The sequence below is a fragment of the Suillus bovinus genome, assembly GCF_016758785.1.
Source record: "Suillus bovinus strain UH-Sbo-P2 chromosome Unknown EDB93scaffold_4, whole genome shotgun sequence".
In the NCBI taxonomy this organism is placed as follows: domain Eukaryota; kingdom Fungi; phylum Basidiomycota; class Agaricomycetes; order Boletales; family Suillaceae; genus Suillus; species Suillus bovinus.
Genome location: NW_024542060.1, coordinates 696,686 through 710,655, shown reverse-complemented (window position 1 = coordinate 710,655; position 13,970 = coordinate 696,686). Strand labels below are relative to the sequence as shown.

At 49.3% G+C, this 13,970-nt stretch overlaps 2 protein-coding genes across 2 annotated transcripts; both read left to right on the top strand.

Moving 5' to 3' along the window:
* Positions 1–1,629: 1,629 nt before the first annotated feature.
* EDB93DRAFT_1245944 (uncharacterized protein) lies at positions 1,630–2,704 on the top strand (the record flags this gene model as incomplete). The annotated part of the gene is made up of 4 exons (XM_041452380.1): positions 1,630–1,899; positions 1,954–2,190; positions 2,250–2,391; positions 2,442–2,704. 4 exons carry the CDS (start codon positions 1,630–1,632, stop codon positions 2,702–2,704), a joined length of 912 nt encoding a protein of 303 aa, XP_041312452.1.
* Positions 2,705–2,986: 282 nt separating this feature from the next.
* On the top strand, positions 2,987–3,952 carry EDB93DRAFT_1245943 (uncharacterized protein; the record flags this gene model as incomplete). Its single annotated transcript, XM_041452379.1, has 1 exon — positions 2,987–3,952. The coding sequence occupies one exon, from the start codon at positions 2,987–2,989 to the stop codon at positions 3,950–3,952; it is 966 nt and encodes a 321-aa protein (XP_041312451.1).
* Positions 3,953–13,970: the final 10,018 nt, after the last annotated feature.

Below are 13,970 nucleotides of genomic sequence, written 5' to 3'. Positions count from 1 at the left end.
AGAAGATCGGTGAAGTGAACTACAAGTTGAAATTGCCGGAAAAATATCAGATCCACCCGGTTTTCCACATAGAATTGCTTACGCCATATCACGCATCTCGATTGATTCCTCATCCTCCTCCAAACCGACCACCTCCAGAATTGATTGACGATCGGGAAGAATTTGCTGTAGAAGAAGTACTAGATAGCCGATTGTTCTGAGGAAAACTGCAGTACCTAGTGAAATGGGAAGGATACCCGAAGGAAGAGTCATCTTGGGAGCCAGAAGAAAATTTGAAGAACGCTCCAATTCCTTTAGCAGAGTTCCATAAAAAGAATCCCACGGCTGCAGCCGGAAAATACCAAAGAATCAAGGGCTCAGTACTGTTTACGGAAGATTTCAAACGATGGAGAGAAAAGAATATCCGACCTTCATTCGTTCGTGATGACACTCACCTTAGAGAGGGGGTAATGTCACGAGTACCTTTAACAAACCACTATTCTTTCTTGAATCTTCCTAAGCGCCAATACACAGCGTCTAAGACAAACCCTAACCCTACCCCGAAAGCGTCTACCAGTTCAGAGATTCCACTAGCGCCCACAACACGTGTCTTCGATGTGACTGATGAAGAAGACGAGTTCTTTGATTGTGATTAGATTATACGATACGATAAGATAAGATAAGATAAGATAAGATAAGATAAAGATACAGTCACAGTGATGCTTCTGTAATATTCCACGATGTTCTATGGTACGATTCCCTTTCTCTTTTTATGATTGGCTAGTAGTTGTAACTCAGTTTCAATCTCCGTCTCAATAGTTGTATATAGTTAGCATGTCTTGGTAGATAGTTCCTTAGTTCAAACCTCTTGTATCTACATTGTAGCAATCCAAGACGTACCTGCTCATTATCCTCTTTGTCCGATAACCTTGTTTGAGTCCTAGTCTTCGACCCAGCGTTAATTTGTTATTGGGTTGTGACAGGTGGAAAATCAACCTCGAAAATAGAGTAAAGAGATAGTATATGTAAAGATGGCTAAGCACCGCTAGGCACACAGGTCCGATGTAGCGAGCCGAGTAAGCTAAATATAGTATGTGAGATAAGTAATAGGGTCTCGGCTGCGCACGTAGCGCTAGGCCAAGAATTAGCAATGGAAACAATTAGTCAAAATGGGAATATAGTGAGAAAATGCACCAATGGACATCTAAGGACATGGGGAGGACAGATGGACGGGTATGTGGATGATGCTAATGTGGATGTGTGGTGCGCGCGAAGTGCAAGTGGCTGCGCGCGGAATCTGCAAAGTAAAATATATGAAGCGCTACTGTGCAAGATGTATCCTTGGGATTAGAGCTGGAGTGTGTAGGGAATGTGGGAGAATTCGAGGGAAGTGCCTGTGGAGATGTGAGGCTCTACAACAGTGGGAGACTTTAAAATCTGACTGTCCCCAATCAGCGTGCGCGCATTCATGCGAATGGACTTAGAGAAATTTTGATGAGAGGTGTCACATGATTGTGGTCTGTATTCCGAAAATGAAGTGCTGGCGATTGGCCTCATGACCTCAGGAATTAGCGCATTTAAAAGAGCGCTACATGGCAATGTGTTGTTCTTCTCATCTTTCGCCTTAACCGCGATATACTTCTTTTCATCATGTCGACTTTTGATTTAACTTTACTTCACCCTCCTCGCTCGCCTTCACCTGAGGCTCAGGCGCCTGTCAAGGCTGCGCCAATGCTCGATGAGCTGGCTCAGAAAATTCCTGAGCCTGCGCCTGTCGTCGAATCTGAGGGTGACCGCGTGCTCTGCATCTGGAACACGCTGTTGCCGTCGGTTGGCATACTTTTGGGCTCGCGTCCAGAGCTCCTCCAAGAGCATCTGGAGGACATTGAATTGTGGCTCTGTGAATGGGCGCATTTTGAGGTGAGTGGCACACATCTTCATGTGTTTTTATTGATTGATGGGACTCATCTTCAGGCTAATGCATGCGTCTGCATGCACGACACACTGAAGGCCGAGACATTGCTCCCAATCGGAGATGAGGAGAAGGAGGACCTCCAGGATTTGAACAAGTGGGTGGCGGTGGCATGGAAGACGGTGAGCGGCTCGAAGGAAGCGGCGGAGGCGATCATGGCGGATGTGTGCGTGGCTCGCGCAGATAAGGAGAAAGGAAAGGGAAAGGAGAGGGAGGAGAACCCAGACATGGGTAAGCCTGTGAGTATATTTCTACCTTTTCTGTCACGTCTGGCTGACTCTTGATTTGTGTTTGACAGAAGGCTGGGGGGTGTATGTCAACTGGCCCCAAGACGCTCGACCCTCCTTGTGAGAACTGCATCCAGCACGGCATAAAATGCTTGCAGGGCAAGAATGTGTGCTGTGGACCTTGTGAGCGCTCGCACAGGGCGTGCAACTTTGGTAAGTCGTCTTTCTGTTTTTAGTTCTCTTGTTCTAATAATTGCTTATAGCTACCAAATGCAAGGCGCCTGAGGCTGCCAGGCCTGCATGCAAAGTGCCTTGCGTGGCTGAAGAACGCGTGCCAATGGTACAGCCGACCACGGCTGATGATGCCGACGACTCTGGCGAGTCTGAGGTTGAGGTCGTGGAGGTACAAAAGAAAGTGCACCCTGCACCCAGGCCAGTGAGGCCATTGCCTGCGTGCCCTGTCGCTGGGCCTTCGAGGGTTTGCACTGTGGCAGTTGTGTTTGGTTTGGGCTTGGTTTGGGCTTGATCTATCTGGTTGGGTAGGGCTTGAGGGGACTGTAGCTGCAAGGTTATAGGACTTAGGGGTTGTAGAGATCAGGGGTGTTTGGAATTGTTAGGAGTTCGGGAGTTGCCGAGAGCAGACTTGAACCATCGAAGTACATAGAGATACATTACCTCTACCATATCACAGGGCATCAGGGCACTTCTGTCACCATTCCACCTGGTGACTAGAGTGAGTCCACTCACCACAGCTATCACCCTAGATGACCTGTGTCATTTGCGTAACTTACCAACAGACCATCTGACGATGACACCCCAACTTCGACGAATAGTATCTGATTCTCAACTCTCCCCACCTCAAAACCAAACGAAGATCAGCTTTCAGGATTTTTCAGCATCTAAGACCATTTGTTCCCTTAACATCACACAAGAACTTCCGAAGGCAGAAACCATCGACCATTTGAAAGCTAACCTTAGGTTTATTCAACAGCGGGTTAACGCAGCCCCGCAGACAGTAACACAACCTCCAACCATCACTTTGACCACTGCTTCCGTTCCTACGACGATTCCCCCACCTGCGGCAATTGCAATGGCAACCATCACACCGCTACCGAGTTTTTACGGCGACTACGAGAAAGAAGGGGAACCTACCGACTGGTTTCGTCAGTACAGACTGTCCCTACCCAGCACCTTCAGCGACCAAGACAAGATCAACCGTTTCGAGCTGCAGTGCACTGCAGGGAGCATGGCAGAGGTCTGGGTGCAGAACCTGCCATCAGCAAGTAAGGCCACATGGGCAACGTTCACCCTGGTGTTCACGGCACGATGGCCCCCACCAGTACATGTCACCCTCATGCTAGCGCAACAAAAGGATCGTATCAAGACTATTACCTTGAAGGAAGAGGATATTGGACGGATGATTGAGAAGGATAGAGGACGAGAATGGGGACATGTGAAGTGGGCGAAGGAGATCGAGAGGACGGCGCAAGGATTCGGGGATTCAAGATGCTTGTTGTTGGATGTCATCCTGGAGGGCACACCAGCTATTCTCAGGGACCTTCTCACCGAGCAGTATGCGTCGTGGCCTGACTTCGTCACTGACGTGAGCAGGTTGTCGTCTTCACAGCTACAAAGGGCAAAGCAGCAACTTGAAACGGAGAAGAAGTTGAGGGAAGACGTAGACCGCCTGCAGGCCCAGGCCAGTGGACAGAAGAAGACGCCGACCCCCACCCCTCAACCAGCAACCCAAGCAACAACGATGCCCTGGTCTTAATATCGACCTGCCCCACGGTACTCGATGATCCTGTTCCAACAGCAGCAGCAGCAACAACAACTGCAGCAGCAGCAGCAACCACAACAACCACAACAGCTCCCACCACCAGGACCTCTCTTACCACCACCCCTACCACCCCAGCCACAGACACCTCAGCAACAAGGACAGTACAACACGTTCTCAACCACAACTCCTATGGCAAGAAGCAACCTGTTCTACAGTGGGTGCGGATATCCGCAAATGCCTTCTCGAGGCAGAGGTGTATTCCTGGGAGACCGCATGCGTATAGCAGCACAATATTCGATGTTACTGCAGCACCCAGACACAGAGGCAGGGCGCCAAGCATACACACAACAAGTCCAGGACTGGCATGGCCAACATGGAGCCACCGCAATGCCTAACACTGACAGGCCCTACCCATTAAAGCCGGGCACAGCACCACTGGGATCACGAGAGTGCTTCGCTTGCGGAATGAACACAGTCCCATTTCACCAATCAACGGAATGCACCAACAATGCACTCCCAGCGCAGGAGAGTCGCTGGAGAGAGATTGTGTCGAGATTAGCGGGACACATGGCAGGATCGGCATTCTCACTGCCAGCAGCTGTCCAGTATGTGGCACCAACTAGCATACCACCAAGCTACTATCCTTCGCTTCCCACATACCCTGGTACACCGGGGTATCTGGAGCCGAGCTATTACAGGCAACAGGCCTATGAAGGATACCCCATGTACCATGATCTCTGGGAAACGACTATGGACTGCAACAGTGAGGGAGTACCCTGCAGTCCTTGAAACCCCTGAATTGGACATACCTCGCAACACATCAACTGATTCTAGCATCGCGTCAGAATGGTCATCGCCAATCGCAACGACAGATTTGTTTGACGGCATTTCCCTCCTATCTGCACTAGTATTAGCAAGGACTTCTGATTTTGATTCCCTTTCTGCGCCTATATCACACACCATGACCAAAACGGACGGTCCAGTCAGCATTGACGAAGTTGATGAGGACTTGGTTGTGCCTATCTTAGAGATTGAAGAAATTGTTTCCCCATCGGTTACCTCCCTCTTGCGTTCTGATTCTAATTTGTCTACTGTACCTGATTTTGATTTACCAGTTCTCTCTCCCATTCCTACCTCGCCTCCTTCGTCTGCAGAGTCAAACACAGATGACCTTACCTTGAGCACAGAAAGCTTCACATTGTTATCTAGCATTGTACATACCGAGAATTCACTAAGTGTTGTACCTAGTTTGGTTGAAATACAACACACTGACTTGTGCTTGGGCAGGAGCAAGAAGACGATAACAAACCTATATACCATCAACCACAACGTTAGCACATCCATCGAGAGCAAACCATTCGTCACTCAAGTCCTCCTGTATGGACCCAAAGGCAAAACATCGTGCTTTCAAGCAAATGTGGATGATGGAGCCATGGTTAACGCGATCGACACCAAAGTGTTCAACCAAGCAGCTGGACGACTCAGACGACTCGTACCTTCAAACCATACTCTGTGTATGGCCAATGGATTGCTTGTGCCATCACAAAGTGTTTGGAAAGGCTCTCTAAAATGGGGATCGGTAACAGTTGCCACATCATTCGAGGTTTTTGACAGTGGAGGTGTATGGAAGATGTTAATTGGCAAGCCTCTGTTGGAACAACTCAGCGCGGTACACGACTACGCAACAGACCAGATTTCTCTTCCTTCTTCTCCTATCCCAGTTATCATTACTAACATGTACAACACACAGGCAGCACCACTGCCAGGAACCCCAGCACCGCCACCTATGCCACCTGCACAACTGGCTTTTGCTGCAGTAGCCCCAAGGTTCCTTATCGCCTCCATCCCAGCTGATGACGAGAAGACACAGAAAGTATTGGCTAACGAACAGTATGTCTTTGAACTAACCCCACAGGTAACCCAACATCAACTGGACGCATACACAATGGCCTTATCAAATGCAGGAGCGCACATTGTGGTAGCCAACAAACACCCAGTAATATCCATGGCAACCACACCCTTATCAGATGCACCATGTTCACCAGTCTTGTTCCCTCTAGAGTCCACACCGAACGCACAAGACGACAAGGAAAATCATGTCTGGCAGGTACACGCGGACACCAACAAAGTCCTGGGTGAAATCCCCAACTTTCCGAAGTCAACACAAACCACCAACGTGTTCACTTGTCATTTGGACCCATTCAAACCAGAGCGGGTAGCAGAAGTGATGCGATCCATCACGATAGGAGAGGATTTGTCAGAAGAACAGAGACAACAGGTGCATGCTCTATGTGAGGAATTCACTGACACATTTGCTCTGGCAGTTAGCGAAGTCTACCCTGTGACCTTCAAGACCTTCAAACTTACCTTCCCAGAAGGCACCACCTTTTCCACTAAGGTCAACCAACGTCCATTAATGCCCCTGCAATGAGAATATCTCTATGAACGACTCAATGAGCTTGAAGCGGCCGGTATCATACGAAGGGTAGCCCCAGAAGACGTTAAGGCCGCAAGCCCAATGGTGTTGGCCCAGAAGGCACATGACTCGGAAGGACTGTCTTTTGAGGAACTACTTCACCGAGTCAACGATCAATGTCGACAACACAGTCTACCAGTACGGGACGACTTACCTCCAAGACCACCCCCAATGGAAGAAGGCAAGACCGGAGCAACCGCACTGCCCAAATGGAGGGTGTGCCAAAACTTTGCAGAGATCAATCGAGTGTCCCAGATTCCACCAGTGCCACAAGGGGACATCAGGGCGAAACAGCAGAGATTATGTGGCCATCGATGGGTAAGTATCATCGACTTCGCGGCTGGCTTCTATGCGATACCAGTGGACAAGGATACACAGCCCTATCTGTCGTTCTACACAGAAGGAAGAGGGTATGAATGTTACTGCAGAATGCCTTTCGGACTAACAGGAGCACCCACAACGTTTGGAGCCATGGCGGCCATCAGTCTTAAGGATCAAATCAGGCTACTCTACGAGCTATACATTGACGACTCAGGGATGGCAGGCAGCGACTTCGACAATAAACTGAAGAGACTCCGTAAGTTCTTTGAGCGAGTCAGGAAAATGAGGTTGTCACTATCACCATCCAAGACACAACTATTCATGAGTGAGGTCGTGTTTGCAGGAGCTCAGGTAGGAACAGATGGCATCAAACCAGACAAGGCTAAGCTGGCAGCGGTAGTCCAGTGGGAAATACCCAATACCGTTCACAATCTTATGCAGTTCTTAGGGCTAACTGGCTATTTCAGGTCCCTCATCAAGGATTACGCGAGAATCGCAGCCCCATTGACAGACTTAGTACGGAAACTGGGAATTCCACCGGGAGGGCCTCAAGTGGGCAAGCGCAAGTACTGACAACATCTTCGACTAACAAAGCTATATCAACACCGGGGGCCACGACACACCAAAGCCTTTATGGCGCTCAAGAGAATCCTAACATCCGAGCCTGTCCTCAAAGGCCCTCGCTTTGACGGAACTCCCTTTGTAGTGACCACAGACGGTTGCAAGGATGGATATGGTGCTATTCTAGCACAGAAACACACATCCACCTTGCCATCAGGTAAAGTCATCACAGCACTGCACCCAATCACATATGCATCCAAGTGCACATCTCCAACCGAAGCTAAGTACAAACCATATATTCTAGAATTCGCTGCGCTAAAGTTTGCACTAGATCAGTTCTCAGACACAATCTGGGGCACACCTGTGGAGATTGAGACGGACTGCCAGGCCCTGCGCAACACCTTACTTAGTCCCAGGCTAGGAATAGCCCATGCATGATGGCATGACGGAATACTCGCATACCACCTCGTCGACATGCGACACTGACCTGGAACAAGCAACACAGCCGCAGATGGACTAAGCAGAAGCTTCAGCACAACAGACCCAACTGCTGAGGATGGAAGCACCTGGACTGTCAGCGAGGACTGGGAGGCAGCGAGAGGAATAGTCCAGGATCTACTAGCGGTAAACGTCCCTACTACAGAACAGTCTACACTAACAAAGCCCTCAGACACATTGCACCTCATCCAATGGTTCAACAACGACACCTTTTTCCTCGACATCATCCAAGCCCTTCTGGACCTAGACCTGAGCAAAACCATTTGCGACAAACGAAAGGCTCGGCACCGAGCACAGAACTTCTTCATTGTGGAAGGCAAGCTCTGGAGAGTAGCAAACACCTCAGCAAACAGAGCCCACAGTAAACTGGAATGCGCCACGCGAAAAGAGGCTCAAGATCTCGCATATCAGGAGCACAAGGAAAATGGACACTGGGGACGCGACCTGATCAAGCTCAAGCTTATGGATAAGATCTTTTGCCCTCGTTTAGATAGAATCGTTACTGACGCCATTCTGGATTGTGGACAGTGTAAAAACTTCGGAGCGACACACCTACACTCGTTGTTGGAACCAATCGTTTGAAGACACCCGTTCAAGTTACTTGTAGCGGACTATCTGGCACTGCCAAAAGGTAAGGGTGGATATACTAATGTGTTACTAATCATAGATGTATATTCGCAATACATCTGGGGATTCAAATTCAAGACACACGGTACGGCCAAAACGACGATCGACAGTCTGGACAAAATCCGACACGAGTTCACCACACTGGAGAAGTTCATGACAGATGGGGGCAAACACTTCGACAACAGGGAGGTCACTGACTGGTGTGACACTCATGGTGTCGAATGACACGTTACCCCAGCTTACTCACTGTGGGTCAATGGGTTGGTAGAAGGCGCTAATAAGATTCTATTAGGTCGACTCAAGAGAGCATGCACCCCCAACCTCGGAGGAGACAACTCTCTCGATGTACTCCCAGAATCGATACCGAAAGGGTGGCCCGACCACTTCAACATGGCAATATCACAGCTCAACGAAAGGATCATGCCGGCACTTAAGTTCTCCCCCAAGGAACTCATGCTAGGACTAGTGGTGGATACACCGCACACACCTTTCTCTCATTTGCTTGAACCTATCACTGATTCACATGTACAGATTCATGCAGCGTATGTAGCGCAACAGCGCACAGATGCGTTAGCCAGCAACATCGCACACGCCATCTGATGCAAAGCCATATTTGATCGTCGCGTACTAGGATCGGTCGCAGGAGAAGTGACATTCAAAGCAGGTCAACTAGTACAAAGTTATGCAAGTGAAATCGAAGGAAACTTTGCCACCACGCGGAAGATTCTACCTCATTGGTCCGCACCTTGACGTGTAGTAACATGAAGGGCCAACTCGTATCAGCTATCTACGCTTGAAGGCTACCCCATAGCCGGATGGTTTCACGCTCGAAGACTACATCTTTTCATACCGCACACAGGATCCATGTTGGATGAGATGGAGAGAGAGCGAGAGCAGGATGGAAAGAGAGAATCGACAGAGAGCGACATAGAGGTGGCAGATATCGGGATGGATGACGAGGACAACGAAGAACGGGATGAGGAAGACTAGAAGACACTTTGACGGCGCGTTTCATCGACAACACTTCGAGTGTGCGACCCCGGGGTGTCGCAAGTCCTGGGGGGGTATTTGTGGCGGTTGGGTTTGGTTTGGGCTTGGTTTGGGCTTGGTTTGGGCTTGATCTATTTGGTTGGGTAGGGCTTGAGGGGACTGTAGCTGCTGTTACGACTGGGATAGTTCTGCTGTCGAGGATCAAAGATAGATCACTCAATCGACAGTTCGTCGGCCTTCCTAGTACAAGGAAGGTGTCTTGGTTCAAGGGTTCACACTGCACGAGCCACGGCTTCTATGCAGGATCAGCGGCGAGTGGTTTTAGCACTTCTACCGCAGTCAAGGGTTCAGGCTAAAACAGTGAGTGACTGTCTTAGAATCAGAGTTCAGGCTACAAGGGTGGAGACCTTGTAGATCAGGTTTCAAGGGGAAAACCCAGTAGATTAAGTTAAGGAATACAACTATGGTACATGGGGTTTATATAGGTAAAAGGGAGCAGCGCAGCAGCGACAAGAATGGTAACAAAGATATGAAAAAGAGTACAACCTATCAAGATAGCGAAGATAGGTGAAACCGCCATGCGGCGCAAGATAGTATCTATGTTACAATCAAGAAGAAGAGAAGTGCGGACAGCCCGCTTGATAAGAGAATAGCCGGGTCTAGAGTCGGCAGCATGGTTACAAAGGAAAAATGAAATAGGAGTAAATGTTATTGTAACATTACCCCAGTGTAACCGTTGAAGTCTCCGGCTTCAACAACTACCCATCCTGGCATCATCGTAGTAGATGAGGTCTGCGTCAGCGTTGTTGAAGTCATCAAGGTCCGTTGAGGAGCTTGGTTGGTTCCGGTAATCTTCATCAGCTTGTTCGCATTCTTGCTCATAGAATGCTCGTTGGTCTGCCTCCCAATTGCGGAGGGCTTCGTAGAATCCGTTGTTGGTATAGACAATTGGAAGTGGGTAGGTGCCCTTCAGGTCTTTACAGTAGACCGAAAGGTGTCCAGGGGCTAGGGCGTGGCATACCACGCAGGAGTACTGTGGGCAGTTCTTGTGGTGATGCCCGTATTCTCCGCAGATGCGGCATTTGATATTATCAAACTCTGGCTTCTTTGCCGAGATGCGAGGTGGAGGAGATGGCGAGGGGGATGTGAGATCAATAACTTCTTTTTTCTTGGGTTCCTGGGGAGGAGTTCTCATATGCTGCTTTCCCCATGAGCGGGTGGTTCGGTATCTAGGGGATTTTCTACCCCTGGTGGCAACCTGAGGTTGCGGTGCTCTGATTGGGAGCGGGGTGGGAGTCGCGTCACTGATCTGATGACTGATTACTGGGGCGAGAAGGATGAGGAGAAGGCGGGCGAGCGACTTGAGTTGTGGTTCTGTTGGCAACAATGTGTACAACTGATAGCAGGTCAGGCTTAAGGCTATCAGGGAGAAGCTGAAGCGCAATGGAGCGGATGCGCCTCTGGCACTGGATGATTTCATGGGCTTCTTGAGCGGATCCGCTCAGGAGTCTGCTTGCTGATAGTTCTATCAAGCGTGTAGTTCTGATGAGGTTTATGATGGCGGCGATGATAGTGGCGCTCCTTGCTGGGCGTCTGGCGAGGATTCTCTCCAACTCGAGTGCGTGTTGCTCTGATAATATTGTTGCTTCAAAGAGGGCATCTCCCTCAATATGATCAATGATGGTGAAATATAAAGAGGATGCAAGCGAGGAGTTGGTATCCTCTGCTGATGAGGGATTGGAGATGGAGGATGCAAGGGAAGAGTCCTCATCAAGGACGAAGTGTTCGGTTGGGTTAACGGGGACGAAGTGTGCTTGGAGTTCGGCTGAGTCAAGGGTAAGAGTAGTGGGGGCAGTGGACATGTTATTTCTTGGATTGGATTACTTGGGACTTGCTGATATTCAAGCAAGTTTCCTCTTCTTTTTATATGCTTTGAGGAGCGTCTGGGAATTCTCTAGGTCGGCTTCTTTGAGCCACTCGTTGCTGGCAGAAGAGTACCCTTTCCAGGATATGAGATAGCGACGGCATGCCGCTGTTCCTTTGTGTGCGATGATCGCCTCGACTTCGTACTCCTCAACCCCATTGATAATGTCAGGTGAGGGTTCGATGAAATTTGGGCCATGGACCTCTGTCTCCCGATAGGAAGATAGTTCAGATGCATGGAACGTGGGGTGAACTTTCCACTGTTCCGGGAGTTGGAGCGTGAAGGTGATGGGGGATAGCACCTTGGTAATGGTAAAGGGGCCGTGCCGCTTTGGCGCCAGCTTCTTCGAGGGTAGGTGCATCAGTAAGTGCTCCGCTGACAACCAGACCTTATCTCCAATCTTCCATGGTTCATACTTCTTCCTGTGCGTCCTTTCGGCCATTCGTTGCATGGCGATGTTGTGGCAAGACACCGCTTCTTCTCTCATTTTCTGGAGGTTAGTGACGCGGTCCTCAGCCGCGGGGATGTCGGTAGGTGGGAAGGCGTAGGGAATACCTCTAGGCTCATATCCCATTATCAGGAAGAACGGGGATGTGTTCCGTGCATCGTGCTTTCGGTGGTTGTGCACGAATTCTGCCATGGGTAGATGCTGTACCCAGGTTTCAGGGTTCGATCGGCAGTAGATCCGAAGGTAGGTTTCGATTTCCTGGTTCAACCTTTCTGTCTGCCCGTCGGTCTGTGGATGGTATGCAGTGGATAGAGCAACTTCGTAATCCAATAGTCTTCCAAGTTCTTTTGAGAACTTTGATGCAAATTGCGGTCCGCGATCTGAGATGAGCTTGTCATGGAGCCCAAAGCGCAGGAAAACTTTCTTGAAAAATAGTTGTGCCACCCCTTCGGAGGTGATGTTCTTCTTGCAAGGTGAAATAATTACCCCCTTTGTAAGTCCATGGTCTACCACGACCATCATGGAATCATAACCGCCGCTCTCCGGGAGGTCGGTGATTAGGTCGACAGATAACTGGGAAAAGGGGCGTACTCCAGAAGAACTGATGGGTTTTAGGGGAGGGGTGGTGGGATGAGTGTCAGATTTCATCTGCTGACACGTGGCACATCCTTTGACGTATTTCCTAATAAAGGTGCCCATCTGGGGCCACCAATAGTCTCGTTTGACTAATTCTTCAGTCTTGAATCGGCCGGGGTGTCCGGCAGTTGGGTGATCATGGTGAAGCTGCAGAATGCAGCTTCGGAGTGTGGGGGGTGCATAGGCGCGGTTCTTGTACTGCAAGATACTGTCAATGAATTTCCAGTCAGATAGAGCTGACTTCATGGGGGGAAGGCATAGTCCGTCTAGTGCGTCACTGGCAGTCTTGATGATGGGATCTGCTGTAGGGTCGTCAGATTTCAACGCTGCTTCGAGTTCTATGTTGATCAACCATACAAACATATCATCAGGTAGTAGAACTACGTTCTGATTGTCGGTCTCGGTGGGATGGTGATCAGGGCGGCATGATAAAGCATCGGGAGCAGCGAGCTTTGTTCCTGCTACATGATGGAATTTGAGGTCGAATTCGTTCAAAGTGAGCTGCCAACGCGCTTGACAGCGGGTCAGCTGCTGAGCGGATCTGAAGTAGAGGAGGTTCATGTGGTCCGTGAATACAATCACCGGATGTCCGTGTCCTTCGAGGTAATGTCTCCATGCTGTCAAAGCACGGATGACAGCCAGTAATTCTCTATCATAAATCTGATAATTTCGTTCTGCTGCATTGAGGGATGCAGAAAGGTAGGCGCATGGATGATATGTGCCGTTTTCATCAGTCTGTGGTAGCACTGCTCCAGTTGCTACTAGGGAGGCGTCAGTTGCAATAGTGAATTGCTTTGCTGGATCAGGGTTCCTTAGGACAGGTTCTGTCATAAAGCACTTTCTGAGTGCTTGGAAACTGTCTTCTTCTAATTTGGTCCAGCTGAATGGCTGGGTCTTCTTCGTCAAGTTGTTCAATGGTTTCGCGATGTCAGAGAAATGTGGGATGAAGTGCCGATAAAAGTTGCAAAATCCGAGGAATGAGCGGACGTCAGTGACCGTTTTTGGTGTTGGCCAGTCTGTGATGCCTTTGAGTTTGGTGGGGTCCATCGCGATCTGTCCAGGTCTGATGATCATTCCGAGGTAGTCGACTTCTTGTACGTCGAAAAGGCATTGTTCTGCTTTCAAGAATAGCTTCTCTTTTCTGAGGATATCCAATATCCGGCGCATGCGTTTGTGGTGTTCTTCAAGGTCTTTCGAGAATATCAGGATGTCATCCATATAGACAATGAGCCATCCTTCGTTCAGTTCCTGCTGGAATGTCTGGTTCATATAGGCCTGGAAAGTACCAGGGGAGTTGCAAATACCAAAGAACATGACATTCAGCTCAAAAAGTCTAAATTCAGTCGTAAATGCCACCTTCCATCTATCTTCAGGGTGGATCCAAATGTTGTTATAACCAGATCAGACATCCATCTTGGTGAAATACTTTGCGTCGCGAAGTTTCACTAAGAGTGGCGGGATGAGAGGAAGGGGGTATGCGTTCTTGATCATCCATTCATTAATATACCGGTAGTCTTGACAAGGCCGTAGT